At 37.5% G+C, this 19,350-nt stretch overlaps 1 protein-coding gene across 1 annotated transcript; it reads left to right on the top strand.

Moving 5' to 3' along the window:
* The first annotated feature begins 16,990 nt into the window (after nucleotides 1–16,990).
* On the top strand, nucleotides 16,991–18,620 carry LOC100686930 (T-complex protein 1 subunit beta-like). Its single transcript, XM_038589568.1, is given in 4 exon segments — nucleotides 16,991–17,548; nucleotides 17,551–17,673; nucleotides 17,676–18,127; nucleotides 18,129–18,620. Coding segments are annotated over 4 exon segments (1,590 nt in total). The 5' UTR covers nucleotides 16,991–17,010; the 3' UTR covers nucleotides 18,606–18,620.
* The last annotated feature ends 730 nt before the right edge of the window (nucleotides 18,621–19,350 follow it).

Below are 19,350 nucleotides of genomic sequence, written 5' to 3'. Positions count from 1 at the left end.
TCTCTTCTTTCATCATGATTTTATTTATTTGGGACATTTCTCTTTCTTTTTGACAAGTCTGGCTAAGGATTTATCAATTTTATTAATTCTTTCAAAGAACCAGATCTCAATTACATTGATCTGTTATACTGGTTTTCGTTTTGTTGTTTCTATATTTTATTTCTGCTCTAATCTTTATTATTTTCCTTATTCTGCTGGCTTTACATCTTATTTGCTGTTCCTTTACTTCTTTAGGTGTAAGATTATGTTGTGTATTTGAGACTTCTTTGCTTCTTGAGGTAGGCTTGTATTACAATATACTTCCCTTTTAGGATTGCCTTTGCTACATCCCAAAGGATTTGGACTGTCATGTTTTCATTTTCATTTTTTTCCATGTATTCTTTAAAATTTCATCTTTAATTTCCTGGTTAGCTCATTCATTCTTTAGTAGGGTACATAGCCAATTTAGTCTTTTACTTCCATGTATTTGTGTTCTTTCCAAATTTTTTCTTGTGGTTGACAAGAATTGTGATCTGAAAATATGTATAGTAGGATCTTGATCTTTCTGTACTTGTTGAAGGCCAATTTATGACCCAGTATGTAATCTATTCTGGAGAATGTTCCATGTGCACTCGAAAATAATGTGTATTCTGCTGCTTTAGGATGAATGCTCTGAATATATCTGTTAAGTTTATTTGGTCCAGTATGTCTCTCAAAGCCATTGTGTTTTTGTTGATTTTCTGCTTAGATAATCTGTCAATTGATGTAAATGGGGTGTTAAATTCCCCTGCTATTATTGTATTATCAATGAGTTTCTTTGTGTTTATTATTAAATTGATATATATATATTTTGTTGCTCCCAAGCTGGAGGCATAAATATTTACAATTGTTAAATCTTTTAATGGATAGACCCCTTAATTATGATATAATGCCCTTCTTCATCTCTTGCAGTCTTTGTTTTAAAATCTTGTTTGTCTGATATAAGTATGGTTACTCTTCCTTTTGATGTCCATTAGCATGATAGATTGTTCTCTATACCCTCACTTTCAATCTGCATATGTCTTTAAGTCTAAAATGAGTCTTTGTAGGCAGCATATATATGGATCTTGTTTTTTAAATTTAAATTCAATTAGTCAACATATAGCACATCATTAGTTTAAAATGTAGAGTTTAGTTATTCATCAGTTGCACTCAGTGCTTTTTTTAATATATTATGTTACCCTATGTCTTTTGATTGGAGAATTTAGTCCATTTACATTCAGAGTGATTACCAAAATATATGAATTTAATGCTATTGTGTTACCTTTAGATTTAGTGTTTCTGGTGATGTTCTGTTACTTTCTAGTCTTTGTGGCTTTTGGTCATTTCTTCCCCATTCAGAGTCCCCATTAAAATGTCCTTCACAGCTGGTTTAGTGGTCATGAACTCCTTTAGTTTTTGTTTGTCTGGGAAACTCTATCCTAAAATCAACAACACAAGAAACAATGGGTGTTGGCGAGGATTTGGAGAAAGGAGAACCCTCTTGCACTGTTGGTAAGAATGTAAACTGGTGGAGCCACTGTGGACAACAATATGGAGGTTCCTCAGAAAGTTAAAAATAGAACTACCCTATGATCCAGCAATTGCACTACTAAGCATTTATCAAAGGAATACTAATTCAAAGGTATACATGCACCCTGATGTTTTTAGCAACATCTACAATAGCCAAATTATGGAAACATCTCAAATGTCCATTGACTGATGAATGGCTAAAAAATAAGTGGCATATAAATATGATTGAATATTATTCAGCCATAGAAAGAATAAAATCTTATTATTTCCAACAATATGGATGGAGCTATATAGTATTATGTTAAGTGAAATAAGTTAGTCAGAGAAAGACAAATACCATACAGTTTCACTCATAGAATTCAAGAAACCAAACAAATGAGCAAAGGGGAAAAAAAGAGAGAAAGCAAACCAAGAAACAGGCTCTTGAATACAAATAACAAACTATGGTTATAAGAGAGCAGATGGGAAGGAGTGGGATGGCTTAAATAAGTGATGAGAATTAAGGAGTGCATTCGTTCACTGTATGTTAACTAACTGGAATTTAACTTAAAACTTAAAAAAATAATGGGTCAACCTTCCAGACAGAAAATCATGCAGGAAAAGTTAGACTTCAAACACTTTGACCAAATATTCCTAATAGACATATACAAAAAATTCACAACACCAGAAGAAAATATATTTTCTAAATTGCTCATGAAACACACTCCTGGATAGATCATATGAGAAGTCAGAAACAAAATAGCAAATTTAAGAAGTTTGAAGTCTTACCAAACATCTTTTCTGAGCACAGTGGTATGAAATTAGATCAATCACAGGAGGAAAGCTGTAAAATTTGCGAATATATGGACATTAAACGCAAGCTCTTGAACCAATTGGTCAAAGCAGAAATCAAACAGGGAATAAAAAATACCTTGAAACAGATGATGGAAGCACAACATAAAACATGGGATACTTCAAGAATACTTTGAGGAAGAAGTATATAGGAGTAAATGCCTACATTAAGAAAAAGAATGCTTTTAAATTAACATCTCAAGAAACTAGTAAAACTAGTAAAAGAAGAAGTAGCCTTAAGTTATCAGAAGGAAGGGAAAAAACAAAGATCAGAGCAAAATAAATGAAACAGGGACTAGAAGGGCAATAGAAAAGATTAACAAAAGTGAGAGCTGTTTTTTTGAAACATTAAATAAAATTTATAAACCTTTATCTAGAGGAGGAATCAAGAGAGAAGGCTCAAATAAATAAAATCAGAAATAAAAAGGAAATTTTATAATCAGTACACAGAAATACAAAAGATCATAAAGCACTACTATGAATAATTATACTTCAAAAATGTGAAAGATTTTTAAAAAGGAATAAATTCCTAGAAATATTCAATCTACCAAGACTAATTCGGGATGAAATAGAAAGTCTGAATAGAGCAATAATGGCTAAGAAGATTGATTCAGTAATTAAAACACAACACAGAGAAGGCCAGAACCAGATGGTTTCACTAATTAATTCTACATTTAAAGAATAATTAATGTGAACTTTTTTCAAATGTTTCCCAAAAAATTGTAGAAGAGGGAGACTTCGGGTGGCTTAGTGGTTGAGCATCTGCCTTTGGCTCAGGTTGTGATCCTGGGGTCCTGGGATCTAGTCTCACATCAGGGTCCCTGCAGGGGGATTCTCCTTCTGCCTATGTCTCTGCCCCTATCTGTCTCTCATGAATAGATAAATAAAATCTTTTTAAAAATTGTAGAAGAGGGAACACTCTTAATTCATTTTAAGAGGCCAAGTTTACCTTGATACCAAAGCCAGACAATGACACTATAAGAAAACTACAGACCAATATCCATAACCAATATCCCTGATGAATACAGATGCAAAAATTATGAACAAAATATTAGTAAATGAATTCAACAGCATACCAAGAGATAATACACCATGATCAAGTGAGATTTATACCTGGGAATCAAGGATGGTTCAACATACACAAATCATTAAATGTGATACATCACATTAATATGATGGAAGATAGGGGCAGCCCAGGTGGCTCAGCGGTTTAGCATCGCCTTCGGCCTAGAACCTGATCCTGGAGATCCGGGATCGAGTCCCGCATCCTGCATTGGGCTCCCTGCATGGAGCCTGCTTCTCCTTCTGCCTGTGTCTCTGCCTCTCTCTCTCTCTCTCATAAATAAATAAATAAAAATATAAATAAATAAATAAATAAACAAATAAAATCTTTAAAAAGTAAGATGAAAGATAAAATTATGATTGATTCAATAGATGCAAAAAACACATTTCACAAAATACAACTCTCTTCTGTGATAAAAACACTCAACAAATTGAATATAGAAGTAACATACTTCAACACGATAAAGAGCATATATGACAAATCCACAGGCAACATGCTCAGTAAGGGTTTTAACCTTTTTGTCTAACACCAGGATCAAGACAACTGTGCCTTCTTTCACTACTCCTATTCAATATGGTACTGGAAATCCAACTCATAGCAATAAGGCAAGAAAAAAACAAAAGACATCCTAATTGGAAAGAAAAAAGTAAAATCATCTTTGCTTTCAGGTGGTATGCTTTAAATATAGAAAATCCTGAAGACTCCACCAAAAACTGCTAGAACTAATCAAGGAACCAGTACGGTTGCAGGATACAGAATCAGCATACAAAGATCAGTTGCATTTCTATACACCAACAACTATCAGAAAGAGAAATTAAGAAAACAAACCCATTTACAATAGTATCAAAGCAATATAATACTTAGAAATAAATTTAACCAAGGAGGTGAAAGATCTGTACACTGAAAACTATAAGACCTTGATAAAGAAATTGAAGAGAACACAAAAAGAAAAAGATTTTGTGTTCACAGATCAGAAAAATTAATATTACTTAAATATCCATACTACGCAAAGCCATCTAGACATCTGACAATCCCTATAAAAATTACAATTACAGTTTTCACAGAAATAGAAAAAAATATTCTAAAATTGATATAAAGTCAGCAAAGGTCCTACATGGCCAAAGAAATCCTGGTTTTAAAAAAAGAACAAAACTGGACATATACCTCCTCCTTTCAAGCTATATTACAAAGCTTTAGTGTCAAAAGATTATGGTACTTGCATAAAAATAGACTGTAGACCAATGGAATAGGATTGAGATCCAGTGGAGGAGGGGCAAGATGGCGGAAGAGTAGGGTCTCCAAATCACCTGTCTCCACCAAATTACCTAGAAAACCTTCCAATCATCCTGAAAATCTATGAATTCGGCCTGAGAATTAAAGAGAAACACTGGAATGCAACAGTGAGAAGAGTTCGCGCTTCTATCAAGGTAGGAAGACGGGGAAAAAAAAATAAAGAAACAAAGGCCTCCAAGGGGGAGGGGCCCCGCGAGGAGCCGGGCTGAGGCCGGGGCGAGTGTCCCCAGGACAGGAGAGCCCCGTCCCGGAGAGCAGGAGCTGCACCGACCTTCCCGGGCGGAAAGGGGCTCGCAGGGAGTTGGAGCAGGACCCAGGAGGGCGGGATGCCCTCGGGCTCCCGGGGACAGTAACAGAGCAACTGCGCGCCCAGGAGAGTGCGCCGAGCTCCCTAAGGGCTAGCGGCACGGCGGGACCCGGAGCAGCTGAGGGGCTCGGGCGGCGGCTCGCGGAGGGGGCTGGCGGCCCGGGAGCAGCTCGGAGGGGCTCGGGCAGAGGAAGAGGCTCCGTGCGGAGGGGGCTGCGCGGTTCCAGGAGCAGCTCGGGGGGCTCGGGCGGCGGCTCCGCGGAGGGGGCTGCGCGGCCCGGGAGCGCGAATCCACCAGCGCAGGCTCCGGAGCACAGGGCGCCGGGACACAGCCCAGGATCCGCCTCCCCCGGGACAGGCAGAGGCCGGGAGGGCCCAGGACAGCAAGGACGCTCCTGCCCCAGCTGAGCAGATCAGCGGCCCCGCCCCGGAGCCTCCACTGCAGACGGAGACGGAGTTCCTGCGGAGCTGAATCCAGGTTTCCAGAGCTGCCCCGCCACTGGGGCTGTTCCTCCTGCGGCCTCACGGGGTAAACAACCCCCACTGAGCCCTGCACCAGGCAGGGGCACAGCAGCTCCCCCAACTGCTAACACCTGAAAATCAGCACAACAGGCCCCTCCCCCAGAAACCAGCTAGACGACTGACAACTTCCAGGAGAAGCCAAGGGACTTAAAGTACACAGAATCAGAAGATACTCCCGTGGTTTTTTTTGTTTTTGTTTTTTTGTTTTGTTTTTGTTTTTGTTTGTTTTGCTTTTTGATTTGTTTCCTTCCCCCACCCCCTTTTTTTCTCCTTTCTTTCTTTCTCTTCTTCTTTTTTTTTTTTTTCGTTTTTTCTTCCTTTTTTTCTCTTTCTTTTCTTTCCTTCTTTCTCTCCTCTCTTTTTCTCTTTTCCCAATACAACTTGCTTTTGGCCACTCTGCACTGAGCAAAATGACTAGAAGGAAAACCTCACCTCAAAAGAAAGAATCAGAAACAGTCCTCTCTCCCACAGAGTTACAAAATCTGGATTACAATTCAATGTCAGAAAGCCAATTCAGAAGCACTATTATACAGCTACTGGTGGCTCTAGAAAAAAGTATAAAGGACTCAAGAGACTTCATGACTGCAGAATTTAGAGCTAATCAGGCAGAAATTAAAAATCAATTGAATGAGATGCAATCCAAACTAGAAGTCCTAACGACGAGGGTTAACGAGGTGGAAGAACGAGTGAGTGACATAGAAGACAAGTTGATAGCAAAGAGGGAAACTGAGGAAAAAAGAGACAAACAATTAAAAGACCATGAAGATAGATTAAGGGAAATAAACGACAGCCTGAGGAAGAAAAACCTACGTTTAATTGGGGTTCCCGAGGGCGCCGAAAAGGACAGAGGGCCAGAATATGTATTTGAACAAATTCTAGCTGAAAACTTTCCTAATCTGGGAAGGGAAACAGACATTCAGATCCAGGAAATAGAGAGTCCCCCCCTAAAATCAATAAAAACCGTTCCAACACCTCGACATTTAATAGTAAGCTTGCAATTCCAAAGATAAGGAGAGATCCTTAAAGCAGCAAGAGACAAGAAATCCCTGACTTTTATGGGGAGGAGTATTAGGGTAACAGGAGACCTCTCCACAGAGACCTGGCAAGGGCAGAAAGGGCTGGCAGGATATATTCAGGGTCCTAATGAAGAACATTCAACCAAGAATAATTTATCCAGCAAGGCTCTCATCAAAATGGAAGGAGAGATAAAGAGCTTCCAAGACAGGCAGCACTAAAGAATATGTGACCTCCAACCAGCTCTGCAAGAATGTTAAGGGGGACTCTTAAAATTTCCCTTTAAGAAGAAGTTCAGTGGAACATTCCACAAAAACAAGGACTGAATAGATATCAGGATGACACTAAACCATATCTCTCAATAGTAACTCTGAATGTGAACGGGCTTAATGACCCCATCAAAAGGCGAAGGGTTTCCAGACTGGATAAAAAAGCAGGACCCATCTATTTGCTATCTACAAGAGACTCATTTAGACAGAAGGATCCCTACAGCCTGAAAATAAAAGGTTGGAGAACCATTTACCATTCAAATGGTCCTCAAAAGAAAGCAGGGGTAGCCATCCTTATATCAGATAAACTACAATTTACCCAAAGACTGTAGTGAGAGATGAAGATGGACACTATATCATACTTAAAGGATCTATTCAACAAGAGACTTAACAATCCTCAATATATATGCCCCGAATGTGGGAGCTGCCAAATATATCAATCAATTATTAACCAAAGTGAAGAAATACTTAGATAATAATACACTTATACTTGGTGACTTCAATCTAGCTCTTCTATACTCGAGAGGTCTTCTAAGCAAACATCTCCAAAGAAACGAGAGCTTTAAATGATACACTGGACCAGATGGATTTCACAGATTCTACAGAACTTTACATCCAAACTCAACTGAATACACATTCTTCTCAAGTGCACATGGAACTTTCTCCAGAATAGACCACATATTGGGTCACAAATCGGGTCTGAACCGATACCAAAAGATTGGGATTGTCCCCTGCATATTCTCAGGACCATAATGCCTTGAAATTAGAACTAAATCACAACAAGAAGTTTGGAAGGACCTCAAACACTGGAGGTTAAGGACCATCCTGCTAAAAGATGAAAGGGTCAACCAGGAAATTAAGGAAGAATTAAAAAGATTCATGGAAACTAATGAGAATGAAGATACAACTGTTCAAAATCTTTGGGATGCAGCAAAAGCAGTCCTAAGGGGGAAATACATCGCAATACAAGCATCCATTCAAAAACTGGAAAGAACTCAAATACAAAAGCTAACCTTACACATAAAGGAGCTAGAGAAAAAACAGCAAATAGATCCGACACCCAAGAGAAGAAGGGAGTTAATAAAGATTCGAGCAGAACTCACGAAATCGAGACCAGAAGAACTGTGGAACAGATCAACAGAACCAGGAGTTGGTTCTTTGAAAGAATTAATAAGATAGATAAACCATTAGCCAGCCTTATTAAAAGAAGAGAGAGAAGACTCAAATTAATAAAATCATGAATGAGAAAGGAGAGATCACTACCAACACCAAGGAAATACAAACGATTTTAAAAACATATTATGAACAGCTATACGCCAATAAATTAGGCAATCTAGAAGAAATGGACGCATTCCTGGAAAGCCACAAACTACCAAAACTGGAACAGGAAGAAAATAGAAAACCTTAACAAGCCAATAACCAGGGGAGGAAATTGAAGCAGTCATCAAAAACCTCCCAAGACACAAGAGTCCAGGGCCAGATGGCTTCCCAGGGGAATTTTATCAAACGTTTAAAGAAGAAACCATACCTATTCTCCTAAAGCTGTTTGGAAAGATAGAAAGAGATGGAGTACTTCCAAATTCGTTCTATGAGGCCAGCATCACCTTAATTCCAAAACCAGACAAAGACCCCACCAAAAAGGAGAATTACAGACCAATATCCCTGATGAACATGGATGCAAAAATTCTCAACAAGATACTAGCCAATAGGATCCAACAGTACATTAAGAAAATTATTCACCATGACCAAGTAGGATTTATCCCTGGGACACAAGGCTGGTTCAACACTCGTAAAACAATCAATGTGATTCATCATATCAGCAAGAGAAAAACCAAGAACCATATGATCCTCTCATTAGATGCAGAGAAAGCATTTGACAAAATACAGCATCCATTCCTGATCAAAACTCTTCAGAGTGTAGGGATAGAGGGAACATTCCTCGACATCTTAAAAGTCATCTATGAAAAGCCCACAGCAAATATCATTCTCAATGGGGAAGCACTAGGAGCCTTTCCCCTAAAATCAGGAACAAGACAGGGATGTCCACCCTCACCACTGCTATTCAACATAGTACTGGAAGTCCTAGCCTCAGCCATCAGACAACAAAAAGACATTAAAGGCATTCAAATTGGCAAAGAAGAAGTTAAACTCTCCATCTTCGCCGATGACATGATACTCTACATAGAAAAACCCAAAAGTCTCCACCCCAAGATTGCTAGAACTCATATAGCAATTCGGTAGCGTGGCAGGATACAAAATCATGCCCAGAAATCAGTGGCATTTCTATGCACTAACAATGAGACTGAAGAAAGAGAAATTAAGGAGTCAATCCCATTTACAATTGCACCCAAAAGCGTAAGATACCTAGGAATAAACCTAACCAAAGATGTAAAGGATCTATACCCTCAAAACTATAGAACACTTCTGAAAGAAATTGAGGAAGACACAAAGAGATGGAAAAATATTCCATGCTCATGGATTGGCAGAATTAATATTGTGAAAATGTCAATGTTACCCAGGGCAATATACACGTTTAATGCAATCCCTATCAAAATACCATGGACTTTCTTCAGAGAGTTAGAACAAATTATTTTAAAGATTTGTGTGAATCAGAAAAAGACCCCGAATAGCCAGGGGAATTTTAAAAAGAAAACCATATCTGGGGGCATCACAATGCCAGATTTCAGGTTGTACTACAAAGCTGTGGTCATCAAGACAGTGCGGTCCTGGCACAAAAACAGACACATAGATCAGTGGAACAGAATAGAGAACCCAGAAGTGGACCCTGAACTTTATGGTCAACTAATATTCGATAAAGGAGGAAAGACTATCCATTGGAAGAAAGACAGTCTCTTCAATAAATGGTGCTGGGAAAGTTGGACATCCACATGCAGAAGAATGAAACTAGACCACTCTCTTTCACCATACACAAAGATAAACTCAAAATGGATGAAAGATCTAAATGTGAGACAAGATTCCACCAAAATCCTAGAGAAGAACACAGGCAACACCCTTTTTGAACTCGGCCATAGTAACTTCTTGCAAGATACATCCACGAAGGCAAAAGAAAACAAAAGCAAAAATGAACTATTGGGACTTCATCAAGATAAGAAGCTTTTGCACAGCAAAGGATACAGTCAACAAAACTCAAGACAACCTACAGAATGGGAGAAGATATTTGCAAATGACATATCAGATAAAGGGCTAGTTTCCAAGATCTATAAAGAACTTATTAAACTCAACACCAAAGAAACAAACAATCCAATCATGAAATGGGCAAAAGACATGAAGAGAAATCTCACAGAGGAAGACATAGACATGGCCAACATGCATATGAGAAAATGCTCTGCATCACTTGCCATCAGGGAAATACAAATCAAAACCACAATGAGATACCACCTCACACCGGTGAGAATGGGGCAAATTAACAAGGCAGGAAACAACAAATGTTGGAGGGGATGCGGAGGAAAAGGGAACCCTCTTACACTGTTGGTGGAATGTGAACTGGTGCAGCCACTCTGGAAAACTGTGTGGAGGTTCCTCAAAGAGTTAAAAATAGATCTGCCCTACGACCCAGCAATTGCACTATTGGGGATTTACCCCAAAGATACAGATGCAGTGAAACGCCGGGACACCTGCACCCCGATGTTTATAGCAGCAATGGCCACGATAGCCTAAACTGTGGAAGGAGCCTCGGTTGTCCAACGAAAGATGAATGGATAAAGAAGATGTGGTTTATGTATACAATGGAATATTACTCAGCTATTAGAAATGACAAATACCCACCATTTGCTTCAACGTGGATGGAACTGGAGGGTATTATGCTGAGTGAAGTAAGTCAGTCGGAGAAGGACAAACATTATATGTTCTCATTCATTTGGGGAATATAAATAATAGTGAAAGGGAATATAAGGGAAGGGAGAAGAAATGTGTGGGAAATATCAAAAAGGGAGACAGAACGTAAAGACTGCTAACTCTGGGAAACGAAACTAGGGGTGGTAGAAGGGGAGGAGGGCGGGGGGTGGGAGGTGAATGGGTGACGGGCACTTGGGGTTATTCTGTATGTTAGTAAATTGAACACCAATAAAAAATTTAAAAAAAAAGGATTGAGATCCAAAAAATAAACCATTGCGTAGTCAACTAACATTTGAGAAAGGAGCCAAGATTACTAATGGAGAAAGGATAGGTCTCTCTTAAATAAATAGTGCTAGGGAAACTGGGTAACCTCCTGCAGAAGAATGAAATTAGATCTTTATCTTGCACCAACCCCAAAAAGTAACTTGAAATGGATTAAATACTTATTTTTTAAGATTTCAATTATTTATTTATGAAAGACACAGAAAGAAGGCAGAGACATAGGCAGAGGAAGAAGCAGACTTCCTGCAGGGAGCCTGCTGTGGAACTTGATACTGGAACTCTGGGATCACGCACTGAGCCAAAGGCAGATCCTCAACTGGTGAGCCACCCAGGAGTCCCTGAAATGGATTAAAGATTTAAAAGATATGAAACTGTGAAACTCCTGGAAGAAAACAGGGAAAAAGCTTCTTGACATTGGTCTTGGCAATATTTTTTTTCAGAGATACTACACACAAAAAAGCAATAAAAGCAAATTAAAAAAAAAAAGAATGGGAATACATCAAGCAAAAAAGCCTGTGCACAGCCAAAATATGACAAAATCAAAAGACAAACTACATAATGGTACAGAATATTTGCAAACCACAGAAGTGATAAGTCGTTGGTCTCTAAAATACATAAAGAAGTCATAACTCAATAGCAAAATAAAATGAAATACAAAATGTATAGACAATCTGAATACTTTTCCAAAAAAGACATACAAGCATTAACAGGTATAGGAACAGATGCTCATCATCACTAGTCAACAGAAAATGCAAATCAAAACCCTAGTGAGGGGATCCCTCCGTGGCTCAGCGGTTTTAGCACCTGCCTTAGGCCCAGGGCATGATCCTGGAGTCCTGGGATGGAGCCCCCTATCGCGCTCCCTGCATGAAGCCTGGTTCTCCCTCTGCCTGCATCTCCATTTCTCTCTCTCTCTGTGTCTCTCGTGAATAAATAAATAAAATCTTTTTAAAAACACAGTAAGATATAACCTCACACATATTAGAATGGCTATCACCAAAAGCTCAAAAGATAGAAAATGTTGGCAAGAATATGGGGGGAAAAGAACTCTTTTGCAGTTTGTGTGAGAACAGAAAATTGGTATATCCACTATGGAAAACAGTATGAAAGTTCTTTAAAAAATCAAAAATAGAATTGCCATATGATCCAGCAACTGCACTTCTGAGTATATGTCCAAAGGAAATGAAAACAGGATCTCAAAGAGATATCTGCACTCTCAAGTTCATTGTAGCATTATTCACAATAACCAAGATATGGAAACATCCTAAGTGTCTGTCAATGAATGAATGGATTAAAGAATACATGAATAAATTAATATATATAACTATACATCTTATATACATATATTTATAGCTTTATGTATACACAAAACATGTAAATATATACTTTTATATACAATATGTAATGTAAATAAACATATAACATGTGTAAAAACACAGTAGTCATAAATATAAATATATAAATTAAAATACATATAATGGAATATTATTTAACCATGAAAAAGAAGGAAATCCTGCCACTTGGAACAACTTAAATGAATCTTGAAGGCATTATTCACTTATTCTAAGTGAAATAAGTCATAGAAAGACATGTATTTTATAATATTACTTATATGTGAAATCTATAAAAGCTGATTTCACAGAAATAGAGATGGGAGAATGGAGAGATATTGGTTAAGGTGTACAAACTGCCAGTATAAGATGAATATATTCTGGATGAGTAGATTAAATGTTCTTACAATAAAAAGGAATGGTTAAAAAAAGGGAATGGTGATTTTTTAAAATAAATTTTACTTATTTATTCATTCATGAGAGACACACACACAGAGAGAGAGAGAGAGAGAGGCAAAGACACAGGCAGAAGGAAGAACAGGATCCATTCAGGGAACCTGACATGGGACTCATTCCAGGTCTCCAGGATCATGCCCTAGGCTGAAGGTGGCGCTAAACCGCTGAGCCACCGGGGCTGCCCAGGAATGGTGATTATGTGATGTGATAGAAATGTTAGCTAATGCACGGTTGCTATCATTTTACAATAAACAAAACAAATCAACATTTTGTGCACCTTAAACTTACACAATGGTCTATGTCAATTATGTCTCAACAACCCTGGAATAAATAAATACATTCACATTGTACATTCACATTGTATTGCAACCATCACCAATATCCAGCCCCATAATTCTCATTTTGTAGAACTGAAACTCTGATGCTCATTATACGATAACTCCCCATTTTCCACTTTCCCCAGCCCTTAAAACCATTATTATACTTTCTGTCTATATGATTTTTAATACCTAAGTACTTCTTAAAAGTGGAATCATACAGTATTTGTCCTTTTGTGACTGGCTTATTTCACTTACCCTAATGTCCTTAAAGTTCATCCATGTTATGGTGCAGAATTTCCTCCCTTTTTAAGGCTGAATAATGTTTCATTGCACGCATATACCACACTTTACATACCCATTAATCTGTCAGTAAATACCTGGATTACTTCCACATTTTTGCTAACATGAATAATGTTGCTATGAACATGGGTGTACAAATGTTGCTTTGAGGCCATGTTTTAATTATTTTGGGTATATATCCAGAAGTGGAATTGTTGGATTATATGGAAATTTGATTTTTAATTTTTTTGAGGCACTGCCATGCTGCTTTCTACAATGACTGGGTTATTTTACGTTCCATCAACAGTGCACAAGGGATTCAATTTCTCTACATTCTCTACAACACTCGTTATCTTTTTGTTTTGAAAATAGCTCTCCTGACAGGTATGAGGTATTTTCTATGTTTTGACAGTAGCCATCCTAATGGGTGGAGGCAATGTCACATTGTAGTTTTGATCTACATTTCCATAATTATTAGTGATGTTGAGAGTCTTCTCACGTGTTTATTGTCATTTATATATTTTGTTTGGAAAAATGTCTATTCAAATCCACATTTTTGAGCTGGGTTGTTTGGTGTTTTACTGTTTAGTTTTAGGATTTCTCTTTATATATCCTTTATAAGATGTATTATTTGCAAATGTATTCTCCTGTGAATTTCCTTTTTATTCTGTTGATAGTGTCTTTGAGTCACACAATAATTTAACTTTCATGAAGTACAGTTTGTCTACTTTTTCTCTTTTTGCTGTACCTTTTGAGTCATAGTCAAGAAATAATTTCCAAATCCATGTCATAAAACTTTTTTCCTATGTTTTCTTCTAAGTATGTAATTGCTTTGGTATATACATTTAGATTCACTTTGGGTTATTTTTTTATATATGGTTTTAGATATGTGTCCAAATTCATTCTTTTGCATGTGAACAGCCCGTTTCCCCAAGTACCAGTTTTTGAAAAGATTTCCCTTTCATCATTAATTATCAAGCAATCCTTGTGAAAAAACATTTGATGATTATGTATGATAACATCATCTACAAACAGAAATAATTTTATTTCTTCCTTTCAAACTTGCATGCCTTTTATTTCTTTTTCTTGACTAATTGCTATAGCTATCATTTCCAGTATTTTGTTGAATAGAAATGGCACAAGCCAGCATCTTCATCTTGTCCCTGATCTGAGAGGATATACTTCCAGTCTTACACCATTGATTATGACTTTTTAAGTTTTATTTAAATTCCAGTGTGTTAACAACAGAGTAATATTAGTTTTAGGTGTACAATTTATTGATGCAACACTTCCATATAACATTCAGCGCTCATTGCAACAAGTGCACTCCTTAATCTCCATTACCTATTGAACCCATCTCCCCAACCACCTCCCCTCTAGTAACCATCAATTTGTCCTCTGTACTCAAGAGTCTATTTATTGGTTTGTCTCTCTTTTTTTCCTCTTTGCTCTTTTGCTTCATTCTTAAATTTCATATATGAATGAAATAAAATCATATGGCATTACTTTTTCTCTGACTGACTTATTTCACCTAGAATAAAACTCCCTAACTCTATCTACATTATTGCAAATGACAAGATTTCATTCTTTTTATGGCTGAGCAATATTCCTTTATATATGTATACACCACATCTTCCTTACCCATTCATCAGTTGATAGACATTTGGGCTGTTTTCATAATTTCGCTATTGTAGATAATGCTGCTATAGACATTGAGAAATATGTATTCCTTTGAATTAGTATTTTTGTATTCTTCAGGTAAAGATATAAGAAATGGAGAATCCAATTAAAAGTGAGCAGAAGACATGAATAGATATCTTTCAAAAGAAGACATACAGATGACCAACAGACACATGAGAAGATGCTCAACATCACTCACCAATAGGGAAATGCGAATCAAAACTACAAAGAGATATCATTTCAGACATGTCAGAATGGCTAAAATCAAAAACACAAGAAACAACAGGTGTTGGCAAGGATGTGGAGAAAGGGTACCCACTTTCACTATTGGTGGGAATGCAAACTAGTGCATCCACTGTGGAAAACAGCATGTAGTTTCCTCAAAAAGTTAAAAATAGAACTATCTTATGATTATGATGTTTGCTTTGGATTTTTATATATGGCATATGTTGAGGTAGTTTACTTCTATTTATGTTTTGTTGAGTATCATGAAAGGTGCTTAATTTTGTCAAATGTTTTTCTGTATCAGTTGAGATGATTATGTATTTTTTCCTCTTCATTGTGTTGATGTAGCACATTACATTGATCAATTCCTATATGTTGAATCATGCTTATATTCCAGGACTAAATTCCACTTGATTATGTTTTACAATCCTTTTAATATGCTGCTGAATTCTTTTTGCTAGTATTTTGTTGAATATTTTTGCATCAATGTTCATTAAGGATATTGGTCTATAGTTTTCATGTATTGTCTTTGTCTGACTGGTAGTGATTTAATGTTGACCTCATAGAATGAGTTAGAAAGTTTATTCTCTTCAATGTTTTTGGAAAAAGTTGAGAAATATTGATATTTTGTCTTCCCTTTTTCATTTCCTTCCTTGTATAAATTAAGTTTTCATTTTAATTCCAATATAGTTAACACACTCTGTTATATTAGTTTCAGGTGTACAATACAGTGATTCAACAATTCTATGCATTACTCAGTGCTCATCACGATAAGGGTACTCTCAAATCCCCATCACCGATTTCACCCTTCTTCCCACCAACCTCTCCTCTGGTAACTATCAATTTGTTTTCTATACTTAAGAGACTCTTTCTTGGTCTGCCTCTTACTCTCTCTTTCCTTTCCTATGTTCATTTGTTTTGTTTCTTAAATTCCACTTATGAGTGAAATCACATGGCATTTGTCTTTCTCTGACTGGCTTACTTCACTTAGCATCATAATCTCTAGATCCATCCATGTTGCAAATGGCAAGGTTTTATTTTTTATGGCTGAATAATATTACATTATTTATCTCTATCTTTATCTCCATCTCTATCATCTATCTATCTATCTATCTATCTATCTATCTATCATCTATATCTATCTCTCAACTCTTACTTATCCATTTATGTTTCGATGGACACTTGACTGCTTCCATAATTTAGCTATTGAAAGTAATGCTGTAATAAACATAAGGGTGCATGTATCCATTTGAATTAGTGTCTTTGTATTTGAGTAAAAGTCCAGTACTGTGATTTCTGGATCATAGGATGGTTCTATTTTTAACTTTTTGAGGGATCTTGATACCATCTTCCATAGTTCCTGGACCAGTTTGCATTCCTACCAATAGTGCACAAAGTCTCCTTTTTCTCCACATCCTTGCCAGCACTTGTTTCTTGTGTTTTTTTTTTTTATTTCAGCCAATCTGACAGGTGTGAAGTGATATTTCTTTGTGGTTTGATCTGCATTTCCTGATGATGAGTAATGTTGAGCATCTTTTCATGTGTCTGTTGGGTTAGGGTTAGGGTAAGCATTATATACAAATTTTATATATATTTATTTTTATATATTTATAAATATAAATATTAAAACATATAAATATATTTAAAGCTGATAGTTCTTTAATTTTGAGTGCATTCTAAAAGAACTACTTTTGCCCTCCGGTCTCGGGCGTGAGCCGTGAAGGGTTAGCGCATGTGCCGAAGCCGCGGAACCATGGCGTCCCTTTCCCTCACACCTGTGAACATCTTCAAGGCTGGAGCTGATGAAGAGAGAGAGGAGACGGCTCGGCTGTTGTCTTTTATTGGTGCCATTGTTATTGGAGACTTGGTGAAGAGCACCCTAGGACCTAAGGGCATGGATAAGATTCTATTAAGCAGTGGACGAGATGCTTCTCTTATGGTAACCAATGATGGTGCAACTATTCTAAAAAACATCAGTGTGGACAATCCAGCAGCTAAAGTTTTAGTTGATATGTCAAGGGTTCAAGATGATGAAGTTGGTGATGGTACTACCTCTGTTACTGTTCTGGCAGCAGAATTACTAAGGGAAGCAGAAACTTTGATTGCAAAAAAGATTCACCCACAGACCATCATTATGGGTTGGAGAGAAGCCACAAAGGCAGCAAGACAGGCTCTGTTGAATTCTGCAGTTGATCATGGTTCTGACGAAGTTAAGTTCCATCAAGATTTAATGAACATTGCGGGAACAACATTGTCCTCAAAACTTCTTACTCATCACAAAGACCACTTTACTCAGCCTTAGAAGCTGTTCTCAGACTGAAAGGCTCTGGTAATCTGGAGGCAATTCATGTCATCAAGAAGCTAGGAGGAAGTCTGGCAGATTCCTATTTAGATGAAAGCTTTCTGTTGGATAAAAAATTGGAGTAAATCAACCAAAGCGAATTGAAAATGCTAAAATTCTCATTGCGAATACTGGTATGGATACAGCCAAAATAAAGATATTTGGTTCCAGGGTAAGAGTTGATTCTACAGCAAAGGTTGGTGAAATAGAATATGCCGAAAAGGAAAAAATGAAGAAGAAAGTTGAACGTATTCTTAAGCATGGGATAAATTGCTTTATTAACAGGCAGTTAATTTACAATTATCCTGAACAGCTCTTTGGTGCTGCTGGTGTTATGGCTATCGAACATACAGATTTTGCAGGTGTGGAATGCCTAGCTCTTGTTATAGGTGGTGAAATTGCCTCTACCTTTGACCACCCAGAACTAGTGAAACTTGGAAGTTGCAAGCTTATTGAGGAAGTCATGATTGGAGAAGATAAACTTATCCACTTTTCTGGGGTAGCCCTTGGTGAAGCTTGTACCATTGTTTTTGGGTGGTGCCACTCAACAGATTTTAGATGAAGCAGAAAGATCTTTGCATGATGCTCTTTGTGTTCTTGCCCAAACTGTGAAGGATTCTAGAACAGTGTATGGAGGAGGCTGTTCTGAGATGCTGATGGCTCATGCTGTGACACAGCTTGCCAGTAGAACACCAGGCAAAGAAGCTGTTGCAATGGAGTCTTATGCTAAAGCACTGAGAATGTTGCCAACTATCATAGCTGATAACACAGGCTACAACAGTGTAGACCTGGTGGCCCAGCTGCGAGCTGCCCACAGTGAAGGTAACACAACTGCTGTCCTGGATATGAAGGAAGGTACCATCGGAGATATGGCAGTACTGGGTATAACAGAAAGTTTCCAAGTGAAGCGACAAGTTCTTTTGAGTGCAGCTGAAGCAGCAGAGGTGATTCTGCGTGTGGACAACGCAGCACCAAGGAAACGTGTTCCTGATCACCACCCCTGTTAAACATTCCCATGTGCTGTTGAGCTCTGGACCAGTTAGTTCATAGCAAAGTTGTGTTTGAAAGACTGCGACCGCTCAAGGAAGACTGTGGAATCTAAGTTTATCTGTGGCTCTTATATCCTTAAGTTTGGACATATAACTGACTTCTATTTTAACATGGGTCTAATTTATTTGCTGTTTCATTTTCCATAAGATTCAGATGATTTAAAAGTTTGTTTCTCATACAGTGCATCAAAATAAAAATTTTAACAATTTAAAAAAATAAAAGCACTACTTTTAATCCCCTCCCAATATTTTATGTCTTAATATTTTATTTGACATTTTCTATTTTGTGTATCCCTTAACTATTCATTATAATTATATGGTTCCACCCATATGAGTAATATAAAGAATAGTGAAAGGGATTATAAGGGAAAGGAGAGAAAATGAGTGGGAAATATCAGAGAGGGTGACAGAACATGAGAGATGCCTAACTCTGGGAAATGAATAAGGGGTAGTGGAAAGGGAGGTGGGCGGGGGGATGGGGTGACTGGGTGATGGGCACCAAGGGGGGAACTTGATGGGATGAGCACCGGGTATTATACTATATGTTGGCAAATCGAATTCCAATAAAAAAAAATACAAAAAATATAATTGTAGTTCTCTTTACTATTGTCTTTTAACCTTCACAATAGCCTTTTGAGTGGCTAATTTACTATTTACCTTTACCAGTGAGATTGTTTTCTTTCATATGTTTTCTTCTTTCTAC

This window comes from Canis lupus, unplaced genomic scaffold (genome assembly GCF_011100685.1).
Source record: "Canis lupus familiaris isolate Mischka breed German Shepherd unplaced genomic scaffold, alternate assembly UU_Cfam_GSD_1.0 chrUn_S306H466, whole genome shotgun sequence".
Classification (NCBI taxonomy): Eukaryota; Metazoa; Chordata; class Mammalia; order Carnivora; family Canidae; genus Canis; species Canis lupus.
This window is presented reverse-complemented; position numbering and strand designations above follow the sequence as displayed.